The sequence below is a fragment of the Nicotiana sylvestris genome, chromosome 8, assembly GCF_000393655.2.
Source record: "Nicotiana sylvestris chromosome 8, ASM39365v2, whole genome shotgun sequence".
In the NCBI taxonomy this organism is placed as follows: Eukaryota; Viridiplantae; Streptophyta; class Magnoliopsida; order Solanales; family Solanaceae; genus Nicotiana; species Nicotiana sylvestris.
Window position 1 is genome coordinate 218,640,904 of NC_091064.1, and position 26,565 is coordinate 218,667,468.

The 26,565-nt window shown below is 38.0% G+C and overlaps 4 protein-coding genes across 6 annotated transcripts in view; all 4 read right to left on the bottom strand.

Annotated features, from left to right (window-relative positions):
* Window positions 1-5,648: 5,648 nt before the first annotated feature.
* Window positions 5,649-7,922, bottom strand: LOC138876368 (uncharacterized). Its single transcript, XM_070155281.1, has 2 exons — window positions 6,877-7,922; window positions 5,649-6,315 (listed from the first exon to the last, which is right to left on the bottom strand). The coding sequence occupies exons 1-2, from the start codon at window positions 7,920-7,922 to the stop codon at window positions 5,649-5,651; spliced, it is 1,713 nt and encodes a 570-aa protein (XP_070011382.1).
* Window positions 7,923-10,230: 2,308 nt separating this feature from the next.
* LOC138876369 (secreted RxLR effector protein 161-like) lies at window positions 10,231-11,533 on the bottom strand. The gene is made up of 2 exons (XM_070155282.1): window positions 11,119-11,533; window positions 10,231-10,304 (listed from the first exon to the last, which is right to left on the bottom strand). Exons 1-2 carry the CDS (start codon window positions 11,531-11,533, stop codon window positions 10,231-10,233), a joined length of 489 nt encoding a protein of 162 aa, XP_070011383.1.
* A 144-nt stretch (window positions 11,534-11,677) lies between these two features.
* On the bottom strand, window positions 11,678-18,388 carry LOC138876370 (uncharacterized). The gene is made up of 12 exons (XM_070155283.1): window positions 18,226-18,388; window positions 15,803-15,887; window positions 15,280-15,387; window positions 15,071-15,116; window positions 14,547-14,718; window positions 14,020-14,387; window positions 13,786-13,917; window positions 13,639-13,719; window positions 12,992-13,062; window positions 12,421-12,902; window positions 11,925-12,300; window positions 11,678-11,825 (listed from the first exon to the last, which is right to left on the bottom strand). The coding sequence occupies exons 1-12, from the start codon at window positions 18,386-18,388 to the stop codon at window positions 11,678-11,680; spliced, it is 2,232 nt and encodes a 743-aa protein (XP_070011384.1).
* A 3,346-nt stretch (window positions 18,389-21,734) lies between these two features.
* LOC104232666 (crossover junction endonuclease EME1B-like) overlaps window positions 21,735-26,565 on the bottom strand; it is a 33,084-nt gene continuing 28,253 nt past the window's right edge. For all 3 annotated transcript variants that reach the window (XM_070155577.1, XM_070155578.1, XM_070155576.1), the window contains 2 exons: window positions 23,133-23,247; window positions 21,735-22,241 (listed from right to left, as the gene is read on the bottom strand). In XM_070155577.1, coding sequence (XP_070011678.1) covers window positions 22,059-22,241; window positions 23,133-23,247 — 298 coding nt within the window. In that variant the 3' untranslated portion in view covers window positions 21,735-22,058. The remainder of the gene's footprint in view (window positions 22,242-23,132; window positions 23,248-26,565) is intronic.

The following is a 26,565-nucleotide window of genomic DNA, read 5'->3' on the forward strand; positions in this document are numbered from 1 at the left end:
GTCACATAGGTCCATTTCACCAACTTAGTAATAGAGAAAGGGGAGGGTATCAGAATCATGCAAAAGGTCAAGTAGAAAGCTTTTCTGAAAACTGTAATCCAGTTCCAATGAGAGCAGGAAATCAGAATCACATAAAGCACAAAAGTTGAAACAAAGATTTCGAAACTTAGTCGAGCAACAAATGAAGCAACTTCAGAAACCAAAATAGGTCCAAAGAGATTAGGGTTTCGAAACCAAATAAGTTCAGAGATGAGGAACCAACAAATCACGTAGCAAATAGCCTCAAAACTCGGATGAACCCCTAAATTCTAGGGTTTTACAATTAATCGAGTATAGAGACGAAAACAAGTAAATCAGGCAGAAATACTCACGAAATAAGTTCAAAAATCCCAAAAGCGAACTAAGACTCTTAGCATGCATTTTCCAGTAGAAGAAACTCATGAGAAGCATAGTAAAAGAACCAAATAATAAACATAGTAAAAGAACACATAAAGAAACACAATAGAAGAAACTCATAAGAAACATAGTAGAAGAACCACATAAGAAACACATAAGGAAACCAGTAGAAGAAACTCATGAGAAACACAGTAGAACATGTTTAAAGATCAGAAAAACCCTAAATCGGAAAAGATAAAGGCTTTAAAAGCAGAGTTTTTGAAAGAAACTTTTGAGAAAACGTTTGCAAGCTTAGAGTAAGCACAGATCTACAACGAATCTAAAAGAATCAGAAGAACTCGACAGTTAGGGTTTCAGAAGAAACCCAGAGAGTGAAAAAGGCTTGGAAAACATCGATCTAAGCAAGAGAAGTCAATATCAGGCTCGAACAACCATGGTTGGCCGGAGCAAGATTGGAGACAGCCATGGAACTCGAATCGAACAACGTTTGTGCCCAGCTTCTTCATGATTAGGCCTTGAAACTTTAGTAACCAGGCGTGTAGGAGTTATAGGAGGCCGGTATAGGACTTCAATGGCCTTGGAAGCCATGGATTCCGGTGGTTTTAGGGTGGAAGTGGAGAGAGGTGGCTAGGGTTCGAGAAGCTTTGAGAGAGAATTGAGAGAAGGGGCGAGGGATTCAAGGGTGGCTACATAAGCAAATGACATAGGGTTTGGGGGGTAGGTCGGGTTAAAAAGGAAGGGGTGAATATGAGCCGTTCATCTAAGTGATCAACGGCTGGGATTAAAAGGGGGATCCGGGCGAGTTATTAAAAAGGGTCGTGAGTTGGGTAGATTTAGGAATTGGGCTAGGTAATTGAATTTGAAATTGGGTTTAATTGGGTGCAAAATCTGGCTAAAATTGAAATGTAAATGGGCTAACATTTAAATAGCCATTTTTCCTTTATTTATTTTATAAAAAATAGTAAAATAATTTTTAGAAATAAATTAAAGGTACTAAAATGATTAATAATACGTAATTATCAACTTAAAAATATTGGAGTCAATTTTATAATTATAAAAATAATTAAATCTTAAAATAGGCTAATATCGCAATTATACGCAATTTAGCTTTAAAAATACTAAATAAATTTGTAAAAATATACAAAACTTATGGCAGCTATATTTTAATATAAATAGGAGAATCCAATAAGTGAATCACCCAAAATGATAATTTTGGAGATAATTATTGGGTTTTTCTTGATAAAATAGGGCAATAAATAGATTTAAAAATCTTTAAAAATTAAGAGAAAAATAATAAAATCTTGGGACATACTTATATATGCATATACATGCTATTTTAAAAGTATTTTGCATATTAAAATATACGGGAAAAAATTAGGTATCAACAGCTCGTATGATAGCAAAGTTCTTTAAGATACAAAGTGTTTTTGATATAACTAGAATGCTTCTTTAAATAGTTGATACATGCATACATGTTTTGCCATCGGGGCTCGACAATTCTATATGGACACGGTTCATTTGACCGTTTGGCCCATTACAAAGTTTTCCTATCGAGGCCCTTTTAGGTGTGAAGTATCGTTCTCAAAAGTATAACCTCCAAGGGTGATGCCCCCCTAGTGTTCGAGGTTGATTGAAAAGAAGCCTTGAATACTTATTGAATGTTCCTTAGGTAGCATATAGGTGTTTCCTCGTTAAAAACCTTGCCGGTAAAACCCATTTGGGATAAAACCCAATCTAAGAAAAAAAGAGTGCAATGCATGCTTTCAAACCCAATGTCTTCGAGTTGAAAGGTGCCTCGATATCTTCAACTGAACATCTACAAGGAGTTAGTTTTAAATACAAACAGAAAAGGGGAGAAGGTCATACCTCAGCAGTAATATTGTTTAAGCAACGACACCTTCCAATTGTTTGGTAGTTGCTCGCCTTTCATTAAGCTAAGTTTCTAGGATCCTTTCCCTACGAATCCGAGGACACGGTATGATCCTTCCCAATTGGGACCTAGTTTCCCTTCGTTTGGGTCTCGAGTATTAAGAGTGATTTTTCTCAGGACTAAGTCCCCGACTCTAAAATATTGAAGATTCTACCTTCTGTTGTAATACCTTTCGATCCTTTGTTTTTGCGCGGGCATTCAAATTAACGTGGCCTCTCGTTTTTTATCTAGTAGTTCGAAGGAAGTGTTTATAGCTTCGCGATTTGAGTCCTCGGTGGAATGCCTAAACTTGACATTAGGTTCCCCGACCTCGACTAGGATCAATGCTTTAGACCTGTATACTAAAGAAAACGGGGTCTCCCTCGTGCTGGACTTTGATGTCATTCGATATGCCCACAGTACTTCAGGCAATACTTCTCTCCACTTCCCCTTTGTATCATCTAACCTTTTCTTCAAGTTTTGAATGATGGTTTTGTTTGTGGACTCGGCCTGATCATTTGCGCTTGGGTTGTAAGGTGCTGATAGGATCCTTTTGATTTTATGGTCCTCGAGAAATTTTGTTACTTTGCTACCGATGAATTGTTTCCCATTATCACATGTTATTTCGGCGGGCATCCCGAACCAACATATGATGTGGTCCCATATGTTGTCGATGACTTCTTTTTCTCTTATCTTCTCGAAGGCATGCGCTTCAACCCACTTTGAGTAGTCACTCATAAACAAAATAAATTCAGCTTTACTTGGGGCCGTTGGTAGGGGGCCGACGATGTCCATCCCTCATTTCATGAATGTCCATAAGGATACGATCGAATGGAGTTGTTCACTGGGTTGATGGATCATCGGTGCAAATCTTTGGCATTTATCACACTTTCTGATGAACTTCTTGGTATCCTTTTCCATGTTGTCCCAATAATACCCCGCTCTGATCACCTTGCGCACCAGAGAGTCTACACCAGGATGGTTCCCACAAGTACCCTTGTGGATTTCTCACAGTACGTAATCAGTATCCTCGGGTCCCAAGCATACTACTAGTGGTCCATCGAAGGTTCTTCTATACACCATTCTGTTTTCGTCGAGTGAGAATCGAGCTGCTTTGGCTCGAAGTGTTCTTGATTTTTTTGGGTCTCCGGGGAGCTTTCCATGTTTCAAGTAGTCGATGCACTTATTCCTCCAATCCTATGTTAGACTTGCTAAATTAATCTCTGCATGGCCTTCTTCGACCACCGACTTCGATAATTGGACGACAGTCCCCGGGATAATATCATCTTCTTCAACTAATGACCCCAAGTTCGCAAGTGCATCAGCTTCGCTATTCTGTTCTTGAGGTATATGGTCCAGTGTCCATTCCCTGAAGAGGTGCAATGTCATTTGAAGTTTGTCCAAATACCTCTACATTTGATCATCTCGAACGTCGAAGCTTCTGTTTACTTGATTTTACTACCAAAAAGGAGCCATATTTTGCCTCGATCACCTCTGCTCCAAGGCCCTTGGCTAGTTCAAGACCTGCAATTATGGCCTCATACTCGGCCTCACTGTTAGTCAATTTAGAAGTTTTGATATATTGCCTAATGACACTACCCATAGGCTGTTTTAAAACGATGCCGAGCCCGGACCCTTTCACATTCGAGGCACCATCTGTGAAGAGGGTCCATAACCCCGACGACGTACCATGTTCTTAACAAAAGTTCCTTTTCTACTTCGGGCACGAGGGCAAGCGCGAAATCGGCCACAAAGTCCGCCAAAATTTGAGACTTGATAGCCGTTCGAGGCTGATATTCGATATCATATCCTCCAAATTCGATGGCCCATTTGGCCAACCTACCCAATAATTTGGGTTTATACAAGACATTTTGAAGTGGGTACGTGGTGAGCACACATATACGATGGCATTAAAAATAAGGCTTTAGTTTCCTAAATGTGCTTATTAATGCAAGAGCTAACTTTTCCAATTGGGGGTACCTGGTTTCAGCATCTCTTAAGGTCCGACTCACATAATAGATAGGGAATTGCATACCTTGCTCTTTCCGAACCAACACTCCACTTACCGCCACCTCAGACATGGCTAGATACAAGTAGAGTGTTTCATCTTCCTTTGGAGTATGGAGCAGGGGTGGGCTCGAGAGATACCGTTTTAATTCTTCCAAGGCTTGTTGGCATTCCGGAGTCCATACGAAGTTGTTCTTCTTCTTGAGTAGGGAAAAGAAATTATGGCTCCGATTTGATGACCTCGAGATAAATCGGCCTAGGGCAGCTATCCTCCCGATTAGCCGTTGTACGGCTTTCACATTGTTCACATGGTGATCTCCTCGATGGCTTTGATTTTATCGGGGTTGATCTCAATCCCCCTGTTCAATACAATGAAGCCCAAGAACTTTCCCCGAGCCGACTCTAAAAATGCATTTCTTGGGGTTGAGCTTCGTGTTATACTTTCTTAGGATATCGAACGTCGCCTGCAAATGGGTCAAATGGTCCTCTGCGCGCAGGGACTTAACTAGCATGTCATCAATATAAACTTCCATAGACTTACCTATTTTATGCTCGAACATCTTATTAACTACGCGTTGATACGTGACTCTTACATTCTTTAGCCCGGAAGGAATTAAATTATATCAATATGTACCATACTTCGTGATGAATGAAGTCTTTTCCTGGTCCTCCAGGTTCATTTGAATCTGATTGTACTCGAGTAGGCATCGAGAAAGGTAAGGATCTCGTGGCCAGCTGTAGCATCGATCAATCGGTCGATGTTGGGCAGTGGGAAAGAATCTTTGGTGCATGCTTTGTTCAAATCCTTGTAGTCTACACACATTCTATGTTTTTTTCCTTTTTTAGGGACTTCTACTGCGCTAGCTAGCCATTCAGGATATTTTACTTCCCTAATGGATCCTATCTTGAGAAGTTTGGTTACCCCTTCTTTGATGAATGCATGTTTTACCTCAGACTGAGGTCTCCTCTTTTGCTTCACCAGTTTAAATCTAGGATCGAAACTTAATCGATGGGTAGTTATCTCCGGTGGGATTCCTATCATGTCTAAGTGGGACAAGTCAAAACAATCAATGTTATTGATACGAAATTGAATGAGTTTTTTCGTGAGTTCGAGGGTTAACCCCGTCCCCAGGTATACCTTTCATTCTGGAAGATACTTGATCAATATGGCCTGCTCGAGTTCCTCGACTATGGACTTCGTCGCATCCAATTCTTTGGGGGCAATGAAGGCTCGGGGGGTGAGAAAATCTTCTTTTTCGTCCTCAACAACCTGTTCATCGGACACTTGCCCCTCGGGCTCAACCGAGAACACGGACTGTGATTACTATTTGGCCACCTATTCATCCTTCGGCTTTTTTGATGTGGATGATGTCGATACCGGTGTCAAGTCGTGCACTGCAAACATCTCCTTAGTTGCATACTGCTCTCCAAATACTGTTTTCACGCTATCCTTTGTTGGGAACTTCATCACCTGATGGAGGGTCGATGGCACCACCCTCATGCAATGGATCCACGGCTTTCCAAGCAAAGCATTATACCTCATGTCACCTTCGACGACATGAAATTTTATGTCTTGTATGGTTCTGATCACGTTGACTGGGAGGATGATTTCTCCCTTTGTTGTTTCACTTTCCATGTTAAAGCCATTCAAGATTCGAGATGCCGGTATGATTTGATCGAGCAACCCGAGTTGCTCCACGACCTTTGACTGGATTATATTTATCGAACTACCTACATCCATGAGAACACGTTTAACTTGAACTTTATTTAAAAGGATAGAAATTATCAGTGCACCGTTGTGAGGCTGAGATACGGCTTTGATGTCTTCCTCGCTGAATGTGAGGGTGTCCTCGGGCATGTAATCCCGAGTCCGTTTCTCCCTTCGAATGGATACTTTGGTACGCTTGAATATAGGTCCTTGTGGGACGTCGACTCCACCGATGATCATGTGAAGGACATGTTGAGGTTCCTCAGGTTCATTCTTCCTGCCCGCATCTCTTTCCCTGAAGTGATTCTCAGCTTGATCACTTAGGAATTCTCGAAGGTAGCCCTCATTGAATAACCTAGTCACTTATTCCCTTAACTGTCTGTAATTTTTGGTCATGTGCCCATGAGTACCGTGATATTTTCACATCAAGTTGGGGTTCTTCTGAGAAGGATCGGTCTGTATAGGCTTGGGCCATCTAGTATCTCTAATTTTGCCAATGGCTGAGACGATCCCTGAGGTATCGACGCTTAAGTTGTACTCCGATAATTTGGGCGCCTCTGCCGGTCCAGAGTGCATATCAAACCTGGTTTTGCTCATGAGTCCCCGAGAACTTTTACCTCGATCTGCTCTTTGATCATTCCGAGGTATGTTATGCTTTGACACGTTCCTTCAATCCTCGACATATGGCTGATATCTTTCCTTATTCGACCTCGACCCCCTGTTTGCATTTCCTGACTCCCTTACTAGTAACTTGCTTGGATAAAATGAGCCCGAGGGGGATCCCAACTGGTCATCCTCGACCCTAATTTTTGATTGGTAACTTTTATGCACATCTACCCAAGTCACAACAGGATACTCGACCAAGTTCTGCTTCAGCTGCTTCGAAGTTATCGAACTTCGCTTATTTAGCCCCTGAGTAAAGGCTTGCACGGCCCAGTCATCGGAGACCAGTGGTAACTCCATTCGTTCTGATTGGAAACGGGATACAAACTCCCTCAGCATCTCATTCTCCCTTTGCTTTATTTTGAATACATCGGACTTCCTCGTTGCAACTTTTATTGCACCAGCATGTGCCTTCACAAATGAGTCTGCCAACATGGCAAACGAATCGGTAGAGTTCGGGGGTAGGTTATGGTACCAAATCATGGCACCTTTAGACAGAGTTCCCCTAAACTTTTTCAGTAAAACAGATTCAATCTCATCGTCTTCCAAATCATTCCTCTTTATGCCACAAGTGTATATGGTGATGTGCTCGTTGGGATTAGTGGTTCTATTATATTTCGGGATATCTGGCATCTGAAACTTCTTTGGGGTGGGCTTCAGAGCCGCACTCTGGGGGAATGGCTTTTGCACGAACTTCTTTGAGTCTAGTCCTTTCAAAATTAGAGGTGCTCCCAGTATTTGATCGACCCTTGAATTATATGTTTCCACCTTTTTGTCATTTTCTTCAATTTTCTTTTCTCCGGTCTCAATCCTTTTGGCGAGCTCTTCGAGCATTTTCAGAATCGTGGGGTCAATCCCCGAGCCACTTTCATCGGGCCTCTTTAGCGTTGGTTCAACATGCCGTGTGTTCACTGGTTCAACTATGTTTGGAGTTCTATTCTGACTCTGAAGTTGAGCGATTGCGACTTGTTGGGCTTGCAACATCTCGAATATCACTTGGAGGCTAACTCCTCCCTCTTCCATTCCTCGTGTTCTTTGGCCGTCGGGCCGGGCTTCCTTGTGTGCATTCCTTACGGGGTATGTGCTTGTGTCCGTGTTTAGAGCGTTGTGCGAACTGATATCAACTGGCTCCATATTTGGCACTCCCTCAGGGTTTATGGGTGGTACACCGACCCCTATACCGTTGTTTTCTCCAAGACCTTCATCCTCGTGAATAGGTGCATTCTGTGTGCTAGACATGTTTAATCAAAGAATCTTTGACAAGAAAAATTGTGAAGAATACCGTGTGTTATCAGAAAACTAGCACTAAAATAATCACTATTATCTTTAACCCCACGGTGGGTCAAAAAATGGGAGTAACAGTTAAATATGATTTGTGGTTTTAAAGATATGTGATTTATTCTAATACTAGTAAATATACAAGCAATATTAGGTTTAAGTAAGAAGAATTGATGAACCAAACCAGTGTTGTTAAAGCAATAAGGACCTCGAGCTCGATTTTCTTAGGGCCCTCGAGGTGAGCTAAGAGCAATGAAATATGAACAACAAAGTAAAAGCAATAAAGCTGAAGAACACTTGCTGAGCACGGTAAACAAGAAAAGCAGGGTAGAACATTCTATTGCAGTGAATAATATGTCTTTTACAAATGATTAGGGTCTCCTTTACATAGGAGGAGAAAAACCCCAATATAGTACATTCCTAATTGTGATAAAGAATTCTATTGGTATAGGTGTATACCAACATAGTACGGACCTGTACCATTTCGTACAAATCTTATCCTTTAATTTATGCCCTAATCCATGTGTCCTTGAGAAATTCACGCTCTTTATTGAGTGTCCTCGAGATTGTACTGCCCTCGATGTAGGTCGTGTGAGGCCTTCGATCTGCTTCCTCGAGGTGTGTGTCCTTCATCCGGGTCCGACCCCTACTTCGAGTCTCCCGGATTCGGACTCATATCCCAATTTAAGACTTCAAAATCGGGCTCCTTTCTTTTTATACTGGTAATAATTATGTCCGAAAACATTAAAATTTTCCTTGAAAAATAGGACACAAATGCCATAAGTGGTTCCACATGCATGCCACCAAATACATATACACAAGAGAGGTTGGCAATTTTATTGGTCAGGCCAATTAACCAACTCTCATTTTTTTTAAACCTCTCCCAAATTAGGAGGATCTATAGTGTTTCCACACTTTCACTCCATAGTGACTCGAACCCAGGACCTAACGGTCGTAGGTGGAGGTGTACTCCTCTCAAATCTCCCTATTCTCATGATCTCCACTCTTGACTGATTGTCTAGCAATATTTGTAAGAGTCTATATATATATATATATATGTGTGTGTGTGTGTGTGTGTGTGTGTGTGTGTGTGTGTGCAGGTTTAATTATTTTTGTAACTAAGAAAAAGGAAGCACCATTCTCCAAAAATTTGGATTAACTGTTCATATGATATTATACGATTTTAAAAATGAAATTGCACATTCATAGTGGACGAACATATATATAATCCTCAATATCCTGGCTATTCACAGAAGCAGATAATTAATTATTTTTTGCCGAAACTAATCAAATAAAGGCATTTACCTTTTTGGCCGGTCCGGTTAGGGATGACGAGTGATTCAAACCCTCGATATCAATAAAAAAATCAGAAATAGCCAGATTTACAATTGATAATTAAAAAATAGTCATAGTTTCAAAAGTAATCGAAATTTAACTACTTTTTTACGTAAAAATAAAATTCGAACAAAAATACCATTAAAAATTCAGAAAGGTTCCAGCATAATATGTTGTAGTTTGAATTTTTTACGTATGAGATTCTGGCATAATATGCTGGAATTTTATAATGTGCTGTAGCTCCAACATAATATGCTAGAAGTTTACATGCAGGAGCTCCATAATCCAGTATATATATTATGCTGGAACTTTTCGTGTTTCAGCAAAATAGTGACTATAGGTTTGAACGAACTCAATAGCTTTTGTTTAAACTATAAATATATTAGAAAATTTATTAAATATATATATATATTAATTTTTAATTGTGAACTTAGTAACTAACCCAGTAACTCAATAGCGTTCGATGACATATTCAAAATCCATAAATTTTAAACCATGACTCTGGTCTCTGACTTTACTAAATTATATTTAATTGATTGATGAGCAGGAAAAGCAAGGAGAGTCAAGTATGCAAGGTTATAGTGGTGCAAGTAGCAGTTCATTTTCCTTGAGCAGAAGGAATAATAATATTCAAAGTCCTCCTCCTTCACCAGCTCCAGCTTTCAAATTAAGAAACAAGATGAACCAATCTGCTAAAACTGAGGCACATCCAAATGCTCTCAAAAACATCAAGAATTATCCCATTTTGTTAGCCTCCATTACTGAGGCTACAAAGCATTATGAAGACAACAGATTAAGCCTCAATTGTAGGGCTATCTCCACCATTGACTTCAGAAATCATCATGATCTTGATGACAAGATCTCTAAGCTATTCAGCTTAGAACATAACTAATTAGAAAAAGTTGCTATATTATTGTTTACTCGTGTATTTGGTTTAGACATGAAGAAGTAGTGGCAGTTGTCTCCATGTGACAAGGGCCTGAGCCATGGAATCAGCGCCGCTAATAGCTTGCATAAGGATAGAGAACTTACATCAATACCCATTTATAGCTTGTTTGGATGGTCATTACCTATTGTATTGTATCGTATTGTTACTTTAAATATAGTATTTCTTTTGGTTGTTACTCAGATTTTATTATATCGTTTTGTTATATCCATCGTTATGTAACAAAGAAAAGTGACACTTTATGTAACGACCAATTTGGTGTGGTCGCATCATTACCATATATTTTTCTCTCAGCGGGCTCTTCCTTATTATTAAATAATCATATTTGACCTTTTAACCTATCTTTTTATGCGAAATACATAAACGGCCCGTTTAAGTTGTCCCCTGTGAGAATGCACGGGAGAAAATATGATTGATATTATTCTCATATGTTTAACATGATACAACGAGCCCTATATATATACACATAACATGTCCTATTCCTAATACATTTGGGATTAGGGTTACATAACTATTCTAACACTCCCCCTCAAGCTGGTGCATATAAATCATATGTACCGAGCTTGTTACATATGTAGTTAATACGAGGACCAGTGAGAGACTTGGTGAAAATATCTGCAAGCTGATCATTCGACTTCACAAACTTTGTAGCAATATCTCTCGAGAGTATCTTTTCTCTGACAAAGTGACAGTCAATCTCAATGTGTGTAGTTCTCTCATGGAACACTGGATTTGACGCAATATGAAGAGCAGCTTGATTATCACACACAAGTCCCATCTGACTAATCTCACCAAATTTTAACTCCTTGAGCAACTGTTTGATCCAAATTAGCTCACATGTCGCCATAGCCATTGCTCGATATTCTGTTTCTGCACTAGACCGAGCAACCACATTTTGTTTCTTGCTCTTCCAAGATACCAAATTTCCTCCTACTAAGACACAATATCTAGAAGTAGAACGTCTATCAGAAGGTGATCTTGCCCAATCAGCAACTGAGTATCCAACGATCTGCTCATGGCCTCGATCCTCAAACAATAAATATCTGCCTGGAGCTGATTTTATATACCGAAGAATGCGAACAACTGCATCCCAATGACTATCACACGGAGAATCCATAAACTGACTCACAACACTCACAGGAAAGGAAATGTCAGGTCTTGTCATTGTAAGGTAATTTAATTTACCAATCAACCGCATATATCTTGCAGAATCGCTAAGAGGCACTCCCCGTCCTGGCAGAAGTTTAGAATTTGGATCCATCGAAGTGTCAACAAGTCTATAACCTGTCATTCCTGTCTCCTCAAGAATATCTAAGGCATACTTTCTTTGTGAGATCACAATACCTGAGCTAGACTAAGCGACCTCAATACTCAGAAAATACTTTAGTTTGCCCAGATCCTTAGTCTGAAAGTGTTGAAAGAGATGTTGCTTCAATTAAGTAATATCATCCTGCTCATTGCTGGTAATAACAATGTCGTCAACATAGACCACCAAATAAATACAGAGACTCGAAGCAGAATGCCAATAGAATACAGAGTGATCATCTTCACTCTGAATCATGCCAAATTCTTGGATAACTGTGCTGAACTTATCAAACCATGCACGAGGAGACTGCTTTAGACCATAAAGTGATCGGCGCAAGCGACATACAAAGCCACGAGACTCCCCCTAAGCAACAAACCCAGGTGGTTGCTCTATATAAACTTCATCCTCAAGGTCACCATGTAAAAAAGCATTCTTAATGTACAGCTGATAGAGGGGCCAATGGCGAACAACATCCATGGATAAAAAAAGGCGGGCTGATGCTATCTTAGCCACGGGAGACAAGGTATCCCTATAATCGAGCCCAAATATCTGAGTATATCCCTTGGAAACAAGACAAGCCTTAAGACGATCAACCTTACCATCCGGACCAACCTTGATTGCATACACCCAATGACAACCGACAGTAGATTTACCTGAAGGAAGAGGGACGAGCTCCCAAGTACCACTCGTATGTAAAGCAAACATCTCGTCAATCATAGCATGTCGCCATCCTGGATGAGACAATGCTTCACCTGTAGACTTAGGGATGGAAACAAAGGACAAATAAGATAGAAAATCATAATAGGGTGATGACAAACTATGATAACTTAAACCGACATAATGGGGATTAGGATTAAGGGTGGTCCGTATACCTTTTTGAAGTGCAATCGGTGTACTAGGAAGAGACAAGTCCGCAGTAGGAGGGTCAGGTGCAGGACGTGAATCGGCTGGGCCTGATGCTGTGTGCAGACGATGATGATATGTCAAGAGTGGTGTTCCTGTGGCAGGGAGTCTAGGAGGAGCCACACTAGACTCCCCAACGGTTGGAATGGGTAAGACTTCTGTAGCGGAAGGTGAAGGAGGAGCTATAGTAGACTCAGGTAAGACTTCTATGGCGGAAGGTGAAGGAGGAGCTATAGTAGACTCCTTAAAGGTCGGTATAGATAAGACCTCAGATATATCAAGGTGGTTAGAATGGTCAGAAGAGGTAAAGAAAGGTTTAGACTCAAAAAATGTGACGTCAGAGGACATAAAGTACCTACGAAGATCAGGTGAGTAACAACGATATCCCTTCTGAACACGAGAATAACCAAGGAAGACACACTTGAGAGCACAATGAGCTAACTTATCTTTCCTAGGGGCTAAGTTATGAACGAAACAAGTTCTCCCAAAAACACGAGGGGAATAGAGTATAAGGGTAATTGGGGAAACAATACTGCATACAGTATCTGATTCTGGATGGGAGGGGAAGGCATCTGATTAACTAAATAACAAGCTGTGAGAACTGCATCACCCTAAAAGCGCAACAGAATATGAGATTCAATGAGAAGTGTGTGAGCAGTCTCAATAATGTGCATATTCTTTCTCTCTACAACCCCATTTTGCTGAGGGGTATAAGGACAAGAGGTCTGATGAATAATTTCTTGAGAAGTCATAAACTGCTGAAACTGAGAGGATAAATATTCTAAGGCATTATCAATGCGAAAAGTGCGAATGGAAACACCAAATTGATTTTTAATTTCAGAACAAAAATTCTGGAATATAGAAAACAACTCAAAACGATCTTTCATTAAGAAAATCCAAGTACATCTTGAATGATTATCAATGAAACTAACAAAATAACGAAATCCCAAGGTTGAACTAAATCTAATAGGACCCCATATATCAGAATGAACTAAAGAAAAAACAGACTCTGCATGACTCTCATTACTACGAGGAAAGGAGGCTCGGGTATATTTCCCGAGCTGACATGACTCACACTCTAATGTAGATAAACTAGACAAACTAGGCACCATATTCTGAAGCTTGAACAAGCTTGGATGTCCTAAATATCTGTGAATTAGGTCCAGGGGATCTGTAACTAGACATGCCTTAGAGGAATTGAGTGAGTTAAGGTAGTAAAGGCCTTCTGATTTAAGTCTTGTTCCAATCGCCTGTCCCGTACTGCGGTCCTGCATAATAAAAGAATTATCAATAAAATATATACCACAATGGAGGGCATGAGTCAGATGACTAACAGATGCAAGATTAAAAGGATAGCCAGAGACATAAAGAACGGAATCTAGAGTGACAAAGGGTAGGGGATTCGTTTGTCCACCACCTTTTGCTTTAGTTTGAGACCCATTGGCTAAAGTAACAGTGGGAAGAGACTGTAAATACACAATATTTGACAAAAGTGATTTAGTACCAGAGATATGATCAGAAGCGGCTGAGTCCACAACCTATTGTCCAAGAATACTAGACTGGGAAACACAAGCAAAAGAATTACCAGCAACAGAAGTATCCGTCTGAGCAACAAAGGCTACTTGTAGAGATGTCTGCTTACTTGCTTGATATTGAAGGTACTCATTATACTCCCCTTCAGATAAAGAAAATCCTTGGTTACATGTAGTCTCGATTTGAGCAACATAAGCATTTTTGGGTGGGCAACCATGTAAGGAATAGCACATGTCACGAGTGTGTCCAAGTTTATGACAATAAGAGCACTTGGGTCTAGATCTTCCGAAACGACCTCCTCCTCGTCTATTCTCCAGAGTATGAGATGCCTGATTGTCCACTGTCTGAGATGCGAGAACAGATGAGTCAAGTGTCTGTGATGAGATCACTGGGTGACTTGGTGCTGCAGCAAGACGAAGTAATCAAGAGAATAATTCATCAACTGTGGGGACAATCGGACTAGCCAAAATCTGATCGCGTACTGAGTCAAGATCATTAGGAAGCCCAACAAGAGTAAGAACTAGAAACATCTTTTGTCACTGCTCTTGCTACTTTTCAACACTAGCAGAAACTGGCTTCTCAAATTCCTCCATGACTGCTAGTACTTGTCCCAAGTAAGTAGACATACCTAATGCATGTTTCTTTAAATTTGTCATCCGCGATATCACATCATAGAAACGAGATATGTCATTAGGGTATAAAGTGCGAGCCTTTTCCCAAACCAAATAACATGTCTGGAATGAACGAAACAAGGGCATCAACTTGGAATCAATAGATCGCCACAGAATACTACATTATTGAGCATCGATCTTCTCCCAAAGTGCTTTGGCCTTTGCATCTCCTTCACTAGACTTCGTGATTAGATGATCTTGAACACCTTGACCTTTATACCACAACTCAATAGACGAAGCCCAAGCTAAGTAGTTTGAACTTCCCATTAAAGATTCTGAGGTAATCATAACACCGGAACTACCAGAACCCTGATTTTTAGACCCCGAAGGCATCGACTCCCAAAGACATCATTGGATTGAAGTGATGTCTATAAAATTATCACCAAATAATAGAAAGAAACAACTAAAAACTCACTGAAACAGATGAAGGAAACACTGTTTTTGCCAGAAAATTACTGTAGCTGCCGGAAAAAATCAGTATAGTCGCCGGAAAAACTCAAAGTGGTCGGAATCAAACGAAAATAGTATGGGTAGGGTCGGAATTGGTACACGAACCAACTGTTCTGAAGAAAGTTTTTCAAAAAATAGTCAGAGGGTTCTGCATGCGCCGGCGCGTAAGCTCACGCGCATGAGCTTCTGGTGGCGCGTGGAGCTTCTGTTGGCGGAGATTTTTCTGGGGTTTGGTCGCCAGACAGTGGTGACTCTTGTGGTAGTGTTGGATTTTGCACAACACTGACAGAGATGACGCAAACACAAATAGCCTTGAAAAAGTCGCCGAAAAAAGGCTTTCGATGACTGATTTCTCTTCCCGGAATCGCTGGAATTTGTGCACAGTGATAAATCTCTCACAATTGCTTTGATACCATGTGAGAATGTACGGGAGAAAATATAATTGATATTATTCTCTTATGTTTAATATGATACAATGAGCCCTATATATATACATAATATGTCCTACTCCTAATACATATGGGATTAGGGTTACATAATTATTCTAACATCCCCAACGATCAAACAAATACCTCAACTGACCACTTTACCATTTAGATACTTCAAAAGGCTACAAAGTGTGTCAAGTAAATTCATGTTGCTTATGTGGCATATGCGTGTTTGCTACCAACATTTTGGGCGCGTGAAGTCATTTTACAAGCTCAGCATAAGCTCAAATAGCAGTTTCCATGGGGACAGATCTGTAACAATGGTTGCTCGAGCAATATCTTCAATTTGCACAACTTCAACATTAACACAAAAAGTAAGTCAATCCAAACTAACACCTGATTAGAGTATAGTAATGCCTTCTGGTTAACAGATTGAATCTGGAACGAAGTCTTTGAAACACTTAAATTCTGAAAATATGAGTTCGTGTTTCATCGTTCTTCAACGCCCAACATTGTGGAAGAAGCTAGGTTGTTTTGATCTGAAAATTGGCGAGGTCGAATTGATTAAATGTTCGAAATCTTTGTCGAAAGCTTCTTTGTGAAGCGGAATCTACATATTAAGGTCGATTGCAGCTGATTCGATAGGCTTTGGTTCGGAGTTTTCGAAGTTTGTTCGAAGAAGATGGTGACCGGAGAAGACGAAATTTTTGGGTCTATTCGAATAAGATGGGTTTGTTCGAATTTTTTGGGTATGTTCGAAGTGTGCTCGATGAAGTCTGTTCGACCACTGATGCTAGGTTTGTTCGGAGTCTGTTGAAGAAGACGAAATTTCTGAAATTGAGTTTGAAGAATCATAGCCTACACATCATCCCTACTCCTCAAAGTGTAACCAATTCCAGTTGCTTTTAATATTTTGGGATTGATTTGAGAAAATGCCATTGGGGGCGCAGATGGGGAAGCAAGAAGATGGTTTGGGGGGGGGGGAGGTTGGCTTGCAAAAGTTTTCCTTTTTTTTCTTTAAATATATTTTTTTATAATTATATATGTCAAATATTTATTACAAATTACATGTGTCATTTTTTAATTGGTTCATTGAATACATCACTAGCAAGTGTTACTCACGCATATGTTTTGCTGGGCTCAGGAGTTTACTTGACACAATTAATAGCCTCTTGAAGTGTCTAAATGGTAAAAGGGTCAGTTGAAGTGTTTGCCTGGTCGTTGGGGACAACTTAAAGGGGCCGTTTATGTATTTCGTCATCTTTTTATATAATTAAAAAAAATCTACCCTGCTCGATTTTCTTTTTGTAATATTATAAGTTTATTGTTCAGATTGCTGGTGCGCGATATCATAAAACGATTGGAAACGACACAATCTATCCAAATATTGTATTCATCAAAATAACACAGTGTAATATACTATAATATAATACATAACAATTCGATACATTATAAAACAATATGTAACAACATCCAAACAAGTTGTTAGGGTGCGACCCTTTTTCCGCTTTAAACGAACGCTGGATATTTTGTACACCGGGCTTCCTTTTTTGTTATTTTTGGATTAGACGTGTTATAATTGTCTATGTATTACTATAATTACTTGATGAAATAAAGAGTACAATTATGCAAAGATTTTCTTCCATACCTATATTATTGAGTAGTGCTATTTTTTCTTTTATATGACAGGTTTTGGTACAACTAAGCATATGAAGGGACTGGTGGGATTGCTTAATGTTTTTTTGCTTATTGAGTGATTCATTAGATATTTGGTTTAATAATGGCTAGGATAAGTAGTACCGACATGATAAGATTTTCTTTTCTTGTTTACGAAAGAGTGAACCCGTGGAAAAAGGTTGTCCCACTTCTCATACTTTGAGCAAAGGGAAAGAAAAGGGGGAAAATAAGAGGTAAATAATTGGAAACATCAATTGAAAAAAGAATAGACCCACCCAACGCGTGATAAAAAGTAACTTTTTGAGGTGCTTGTTTATTGAACAAGGATTTAATAAGTAATATATACTATATTATTAATCCAAAAAAATCATTGTATATTAATATTATAATTTAATCTTTAATGGTAATAATTATCATTTTATCAATTTACCAATTAACGAACACAATAGTGTTCTGACACGTTAACTTAATTTGTTGCCAAAAAAAAAAAATTAAATAAAATTCAACTAATGTCATATGCTCAAAGAAATAGTGGGGTTTTGGATCTGAAGCAAAAGCAATAATGGACCCCTTTCATGTTATCACTTCGCTAAACTTAGTTTCTTAATTTCGCAATCAGTGTATATATATATAATTTAAAAGAGAAATGGTTCTGTAAAAAGAACCAAAAGATTGAACCCAAGATCTTAAATCCGCCTCTGCCCGTAACAATTTCATCTTGATGGGAATGAGAAACAACTTCATTCAACTTAACCAAAAAAAAGTACAAAACAACATATAATTATGTACAATAATCACTTCTCATATATAACCTTGAAAGACCATTTTCTACATGGCAATATCAACAAGAACTAGATATTCAAGAAGAAAAAAGAAAATAGGGAAATCAAGTACAACCCCATGTAACAAAAAGATGCTTAATTTTCCTCTTAATCACACCACTAATCAAAATAATTATCGGAAAATTTGCTCTTAATCCACTTGAAACTGTTCCTCAAAGATGTTTTAAGCTTACCTTCCATAGAATACATGTTATAACTAGCTATCCTTCTCTTCCTCTTCCCCTCCGGATTTTCGCCCGGTCCGTTAAAACTATAAGACTTTGTTCGATCCTCGAAATCAAATCTTGCTTCTGTATAAGATGCAGAATGATAAGGGAAAGATTTGCTCTTCTCCATTATCAAGAAAATAGAGAGCTCAATAGGGTTGTTAATTAGTAGAAGAAGGAAGTGTATATATAAAATGGACAAGAAAATGAAAATATATGGTTTTAGTGTACGTTAGTGCGTTATGTGCATGGGCCCTGAAAGTGACTTGGATTTATAATATTTACTAGATTTCTTTTTTTTAATATTTTTTCACAATTTGATTTTTCAAATATCAAGAAAGAATTAACTTCTTTTTTTAAAGTTGTCCTAGGAGTAAAGAGCCAAGGAGTATTTGTTGTATTTTCAATGAACAAATTAAGGTTAATATAGTCAATTATATTTACATTGTTAATTAATGTCAAAAGGTGAATTTCTTAATGTGTATAAAAACAGTCAAGGACCAAAGGGAGTATTTGGTGAATGTAGGGGTATTTGGTTGTTTTTGGGATATGATGGGAAAAGTGGCCACTTTGAGAAATTTAGGCTTATTTTGGTACAAAGACTATAAAAAAGCATATCAAGTGGTGGTTGAGCCAATCTTGGGTAGTGCCCATAAGCTTATTAAATAATCTGTTTTATTCCTAATCTTGTTTTTTAATTTCAAATTTATCACAACTTTATGAAGTGAAGGAGCTTTTTGTTTATCTTTTGAACGTACTTAAAGTTAGAATTGTTATATTCCAAGAACGAAAACAAGTTAAAGTTGGAAGTTATTCTGTATAGAAAGTGTATGAAAATCAAGTTAGAGGTGGCCAACGACATTAGAACTTACAGAACTTGTTAAATATACATTACAAGGCGAGTTGATCGAAATCTTACACATTTTTTATGGAAAAAAAATGGTTTCATTTCTTTTAGAAGAATTTTTAGGGGTAGGTACATCCAATAAACAAAATGAAAAATATTTCCATATCACAAAGAAATCCAGTAAAGTCTACCAAAAAAAAAAAACAAGATCTACTAAACTAAGACGATAATTCCTGTTTGTTGTGATGTCAAAATAATTATTATAATAAAGAAAAGCGTCTCACGCAAATTAAAAACCAGACAAACTCGATAAATGTAGAGTATTCCTCGTTTTCCTCTTTTATTCTTTTTCTCTTTCATTTTTTCCTTTTGGTTTTCCTTTCTTTCTTTTGTTTTTTATTAAACACGGGAGTGGTTGAGGGGTGGGAATGTCATTAGAGGTGGAATAAAGATTTGGACTTTAAATGTTCGTGATTATAATTATTTTAAGTTAATAAATTTTAAATTAATAATTTATACATATTTAATGAATTTATTAAAACAAATACAAGATTTAAATAAAAGTTACTGGGTTCGATCGAATCCATCACTTGGCAAAATGGACGCGTTGAACTCCACTTACTTAACATCATAGGTATTGTGGGCCCTGTGTCACGAGACTTTGACATGGAAAATGGGCCCAAATGAGGCCCAGTGGATTTTCAAGGAGACAAAAATAGCAGTAAGTGGGCATTCCTCTTTTAAGATGGCTAAAAATTGGTGTTCCTGCATTTACTAGTGGACCTTCCTTGTTCCCTGCTTGTTTGTACCTCACACTAAACACTTCATTTTGGTGCCATCATTTTATACATAAAAGGTTCTATTAGTTTCTTTCACTTTTTCCAATATCAATACTATGATTTTATTACCACCAAGGAGTTTATATATTTATATATATATATATATATCCATTTTTTATTAAAAGTCTTGGATTCAAACTTTAAGAATTAACAAAAAAACTTTAATAGGAAGTATTTTTCACTTAACAGGCCTTGAGTGACACAAATTCCTATAAGTCAAATTAGCGGATACCAAATGCATAATTAAACCAAAAAAGTGATATTATGCCTGTTGAAAAATTAGTGATATCTTAAAAGGTAATGTCATCTTGGTTTGGAAAATCTTTTTTCTTTGAAGTATTATTTACATCTACTTATTATTTAACAAATTCTTTTACATTTCATAAAGTCAAATTAGTCGTTACTAGCCATTATCTAACCGTTAACTAGCCGTTGGAGCAACACCTATATAAATATGGTCTTTGGATAGTTTAAGACACACTTTCTAATATAACTTTCTAAATCATGTTTTCCTCCTATATGTTGGGTTTCTTTCTTGGTTTTTCTGCTAGTTTTGTTCCCAGTTTAATAACTGGAAGAGCTTGTTGAATTCTAGGGATATGCCTAATTTTATTCATTATTGTGTGGGCAAAATATCTTTAAAGACGGTTTCCTTGACACGCCTCAAGCTAACTTCTATTCTTCCTAACCAATTTTTACAACAATGCCTTACCTCTAACATTTACAATCCTATCTAGATCTTTTTCCTTTAGTTTTCGTCTTTTCTATTTATCGATTGTTAAGAAGATGTAAAGATTCAACTTAAAGAATTAAACCCAATTATGAAAATTTGAACATTGGAATACTTGTTAGGGGCAAATAAAAATCATGATTGAGATCCAAGATTAGCAAATATCGATTCTTCTGCCAGCAAGGCGTCTAGTATTCTCCCCCACATGTGCTATTGTTAGTGACGATCTCGATGTAAATATTTTGACAATCTGCTAATCCAATACTTCCAGATAGATGATTCGTTTAGTGTGGCGCATCTAAATCTTGATGCGAATAGATATAGATTTTTCAACTGCTTCTAATATATAATTTCATACTTTAATACCTAAATTGTAAGAATTATAAATCATACTCAATCCTAAAAATATTTACCGGTGTTTGCAAACCTGTATTCAGAAGGCAAACTGTTTCACTACCAAATAAAATAGTCACCCTTTATAGATTGTTTATGGAAAGCATAAATAAATATGTGCAAAAACTCTCAACTACAACAATTTATCATTTCTCCCCCCCCCCCCCCCCCTTTTTTTTGGTTGAGGGGTGTAGGTTGGGGTAGGATAAGGGAATTATATTTGAACAAGCTTTATTTATAAACCAACCACTGTCACAACAAATCAGAAGGAGTGAGGATGTCTAATTATGAAAAAACAAAATCTTAGAGTCAAGCACTAGCTTTGATGGCAGTGTAGGTTATCTGTTGCTCTAGGAAAGATTTATCAGATTTGTGGTCTCAAAACTGCTGCGTTATACTGATTAGGTACACCAAAAACAATGATTAAGGGGAATAAACATCACAAATAATCTTAACAAACTTCTAGCCGACTAAGCAAATAGCAGCATTTAAATTTAATCAACTACAATACGTATGTATATTTTCACACCTTACCTGTACCTTGTGGAGGTAGAGAGACTGTTTCCGATAAACCCTCGGCTCGAGAAAAAAAGTAGTGAAGAAGCCATATGGAAAAAATTAATCAACTAAATCAAAAATAAACATTTTTGCTAAATGCTGAGACTCCTTTCAGAATATAGAACAATTAACTAGAATAGCTAAGCTATCATTTCAATGCAGTTAACACCATCTCTTTACCTACTATTACGGCAACCAAAATTCAAAAAGGATTATATACAATTAATATACTAATTCTCTTTTTAGAAAGGGAATTCTTAGATGAGATTTGCTCCAACCAGTAGCCCATTTGCTCCAATATTGGTGGGCATGATTACCTTGGCAACCTGTGCTTGTGGGCTAGATAGGTTAAACAGTGAATTAGTCCAGATGCACGCAATATAGCCGTCACAATCGATAACCCTCAACAAAGAAAAAAGAAAAGAAAAAAAGATTATTCAGCAGAGTGCTGGCTGAAGAAATCAGCTCCACTCTCAATGTCATCTGTCTTGATGCTTCCACATTGAGCCATCAATATTCTGTATACTCTCCTAGAACAGATCTCTCCCAATTTTCTATCATCACCCAACATGTTTTCGACTTTCAAATCTTTCAGCAGAAATTCTTTCTCATGTACCTGAAATTTTCAAGAGAAAATATGTCAGGAACTCACGTTACTCCCAACATTTAAATGTTCAATATTATCAAAGTTCTTGTTTAAATGGATCTTTTGAAGGGCACCTTAACAATATCCTCATTGCTCAAGAATGAATTACATTTACCAAACAATACCAGCTCCACAATGTAATTTGTCCACTAGTTTTTTTTTGATAAGGTGTAATTTGTCTGATGGTAAGAGGGGTTGCTCTGATGGTAAGCAACCTCCACTTCCAACCAAGAGGTTGTGAGTTCGAGTCTCCCCAAGAGCAAGGTGGGAAGTTCTTGGAGGGAAGGATGCCGGGGGTCTATTTGGAAACAGCCTCTCTACCCCAGGGTAGGGGTAAGGTCTGCGTACACACTACCCTCCTCAGACCCCATTAAGTGGGATTATACTGGGTTGTTGTTGTTGTTGTAATTTGTCCACTAGTAAATTGACCTTTCTTAAGCATATAACCCTCTAGATGAACGGAATGTATGATGATTAGATGCAGTTTTGATGTTTTCACTCTCTTTAGAAAGGTCAATTTACCAGATGAACTGAATGTATGATAATCAAATGCAGTTTTGATGTTTTCACTCTCTGTAGAGAGGTCGTCATTATTTGTGACATCTCCAAAAGCAGATATCTGATTTAAAGTTAACAACGCTGTGAAAAGAGTAGGGATGTTTATCCCCTTCATACTAAATAATTGACTACAAAACCTACTTGAAATCCCTGATATCATTAGTTTAAGAAATAAGAACTACGTACTAACACAAATGTAAAGACAACTAAACCCAATATCTAGGGTAAAAGTTTAATTAATCAGCATTGAAGCCTGGATATATCATAATATCCAAGGGGAATGAAGGAAATTTTATCGCCTACCGATTTACTTGGATCCATGTAAACATGCAAAAGAGATTTCATTGTGGGATATTTCTTCCATATGGCAATGGCAAATCGAGGTTGAACCTTTGGAATAGCCACCAATGCTTTCAACCTGCATGAGAGGACAGTTCATCAAATAATAATGTAGCACCCAAAACTAATGTAGCATCAAAGACACCAAAATGGGTAAAGTGGTAGTGTAGAAAGGTAAGCCATGATGGTTTAAGGGATGGTAGTTTTCTTTTACCCACTAACATAGAATTAACAATTTTGAAACTTCAGCCCAAAAGGAAGCACCAAAGTACACTAGAAACTAGCCAAGACAAAACTAGCTAAACTGTGATCAACTCTGTGTCCTTTGGAGTCGAATGCAGCAGAGAAGACGGGATAAAGTATCAACAGTAAAGGATAAATATCTCTCTGAGCATACAGGACTGGTGATAGAATAAGTACATAGAAAAAGAGAAAAAATGCGACTTAAAACTCAAAGATAGAGAAATAACTCAAATTTGCAGAATTTGACAAAACTAACTTGGAACACGTTCCCTGCATATAAGTATGATCTTGCTTTGCTTTGATAAGCCCTAAAAGATGACTGCAAGAGCTTAGCAACATGAAGAATACATTCAATTAGAAGGTTTCCCTGGGCAATATTGAGGGCCTAGCACAAGTTTTCAATTGCAAGGTCGGGGCACTTCCTACAATTTTTCTTGGTTTACCACTAAGAGCATCTACAGGGACCAAACTGTTTGGGACCTGGTAATTGAAAGGGTATAAAAGAGGCTAGCAGGTTCGGCAAAAAGGTACTTATCCAGAAGAGGAAGGAAGTATTGATTAGAAGTGCAAAATCGAGTATCCCCATATAATTCGGGTCCTTGTTACACGCTCCAGTTAGTGTTACAAGGAAGTTTGGAAAAGATGTAGAGAGATTTTCTATGAGATGGTTCAAATGGGGAAAGTTTCACTTGGTAAATTGGGAGACTGTCACCACACCAAAGTGTTGGGGTGGAATTGGATTAAAGATCAAACGTTTTTAACAAGGCATTACTGAGAAATTGGTTATAGAGATTCGGAATAGAGGAGAATGCTTTTTGAAAGGAGGTGATTGCGGAGAAGTATGGGGTTTTCGAAGATGGTTGGAGAACAACAAATGTACCACTTAATGTGTGCGGGCTATAGAGAAATATATTCAAGGGTTGGGGAGAGCTTAATGGAAACATATCATTCAGAGTGGGTAATGAGAGTAGGGTAAGTTTTTTGGAATATAAGTGGTGCGGGGACAACATTTTGTTAATCACATTTCCAAACATGTATGGAATCTCATGCCAAAAGGAAATGCCAATCAATCGGGTGTATTGGGATTTGAGTTTTAGGAGGAACTTACAAAATTGGGAGGTCGCAGAATTTTAAAATTCGGTCAAGTTGCTTCACAAAGAGCTTCTGACTAGGGAAAGGTGCGTTTTTTCTAAGGGTAGCTCCAGGCCCGGGACTGGCCCAAGACCACGGACCATGTGGGCTTCTAGGCCTAAACCGATTAGAAATGGGACCGTGGGGGTGGGCCGATCTTCTGGGCCGGTCCTTCACAAAAAGACCGCAAGATCGGGACCGGACCGGTCCTTGGAGGGCCTAAACGGTCCCAACGGTCAGAAATTTACAAAAAAAATCTGCCCGTTTGGGCATTTAAAAACTAGTCGTTTGGTCTGCCAAAATAGCTGTTGGCTATTTATAAAATAGCCATTTAACCCCCCCCCCCTCCCAACTTTGTTTTAACCCCAAACTTTTTATAATTACACTATTTCCCTATTTTCAACACCCCCTCATTCTTTCATTTTTCTCACAAAATCATCAATCTCTCTCTAATTTTCTTCTATAATTGCTATTATTGCTTACTTTATAATTATAATTTGTGAAAAAATTGCGAAGTTGGTGAATTGAAGTCTTCAACGATAATCAATTTTCAACAAGTTGTTCGTCTATTCGGTAAACTCGTTCCAACTCTTAATTTTTAATATTATGTTTTGTTTGTTTTATTTTCTATTATTTGATTAATTAAGATGACTTCCTTAAAAAAACTTTTTGGTAAAAATAAGGAAAAATCCAAAAGTGGCGAATCTAGTGGCCAATTTGTTCCTCCTCCACTTCCCCCGGCTCCCCGACTCAAACCTCATACTCGTCTGTCTCGTCCTACACCTGCTATTCTTGATAGCAATAATAGTTTATTACAATTTACTGAGAGTCAATTTTGCAATAATGTTGGCGCTGGTGAATAATTAGACCATGAATTAATGAATGCTCTTTATTCTAATCCAACTATTGATGAAAATGATGAGGAAATAGATTTTGATGAAACTCAACTGGATGACGATACACCCCACTAGTCCTGCTCCTGAAGTTAATGTAACTAATGATAATCCAAATGATGCCCTGTCTGATACTCCTGTTACTGCCCCTATTTTTTTTTAGACAACGTACCAAACGGACAGAAACATCTATTGTTTGGCCATTTTTTACTCAACTAATTCCACAAAATAAGGCTAAGTGTAAAACTTGTGGCAATGAGTTAGCTTTTAAATATTTTGGAGAGGGAGGGGAGGGGGGACGGGAACTTTGGCTAGACACATATTGATACACCCTCAAGATAAAGTCAAATATCTTCGTATGAAAGCTTTGGCCGAGGGGACAAGTGTACCTAAACCTAGGCAGGTTGACTCTAGTACCGGGTCAAATCAATTTCAACCGGGAATTAATACTGTTACCGGTGGTATTTTATATTATGATCCAAAAAAAGATCGGGAAGAATTGGCAAAAATGGTTACTGTTATGTGCTTACCCTATAGTTTTCCTTGTGACACTCACTTTGTGCATTATATTAGAAAAAATTTTAATCCTACTTATAGAGGTTTTCCTCGCACAACCGTAAAGAGCGATATTTATAAATATAAACATGAATATGAACAATATTTGCGCTATTTACCCTCCCCAAACCCCACTTGTAGGATTATACTGGGTTGTTGTTGTTGTTGTTGTTGTATTTACTCATATAAATTGTCGTGTTGCTATTACAACTGATATTGGTAGAAGTGATAATGACTGTGATTACCTTACTGTTACCGGTCATTAGATTGATGAGGATTGGATAATGCAAAAGCGCATTATTGCTTATTGCTAGCATAGTTACAGATATTTGTAGATATTTTGGTATTAGTGATAAAATCATGTCGGTTTCAATAGATAATGCTACTAGTAACACAAATGATGTAGCCTTGTTTACCACTACACTAAGTCTTGCATTTAGTAACATTTTTCATGTTAGATCTATTTGTCATATTTACTATTTAATTGTGGGTGATGATATGAGAATTTTAAATATTGAAATTGAAAAGGTTAAAATGACTCTTAACTGGCTTTTTATTCAAACTGTAGAAGTAGA

What these genes read in the sequence shown, in the direction of transcription:
- LOC138876368 (XM_070155281.1), bottom strand. Translation starts at nt 7,922, where the DNA reads ATGTCTAGCACACAGAATGCACCTATTCACGAGGATGAAGGTCTTGGA. An exon ending in CTGAAGCAGAACTTGGTCGA is followed by an intron (nt 6,316 to 6,876) that starts GTATCCTGTTGT and finishes GAATCACTTCAG; the next exon opens with GGAAAGAGATGCGGGCAGGA.
- LOC138876369 (XM_070155282.1), bottom strand. Translation starts at nt 11,533, where the DNA reads ATGACAGGTTATAGACTTGTTGACACTTCGATGGATCCAAATTCTAAA. An exon ending in AAATGTGGTTGCTCGGTCTA is followed by an intron (nt 10,305 to 11,118) that starts GTGCAGAAACAG and finishes TCCTTATGCAAG; the next exon opens with CTATTAGCGGCGCTGATTCC.
- LOC138876370 (XM_070155283.1), bottom strand. Translation starts at nt 18,388, where the DNA reads ATGGAGAAGAGCAAATCTTTCCCTTATCATTCTGCATCTTATACAGAA. An exon ending in TAACATGTATTCTATGGAAG is followed by an intron (nt 15,888 to 18,225) that starts GTAAGCTTAAAA and finishes TTAATGTTGAAG; the next exon opens with TTGTGCAAATTGAAGATATT. An exon ending in GCCACCAGAAGCTCATGCGC is followed by an intron (nt 15,117 to 15,279) that starts GTGAGCTTACGC and finishes TTTTTCCGGCAG; the next exon opens with CTACAGTAATTTTCTGGCAA.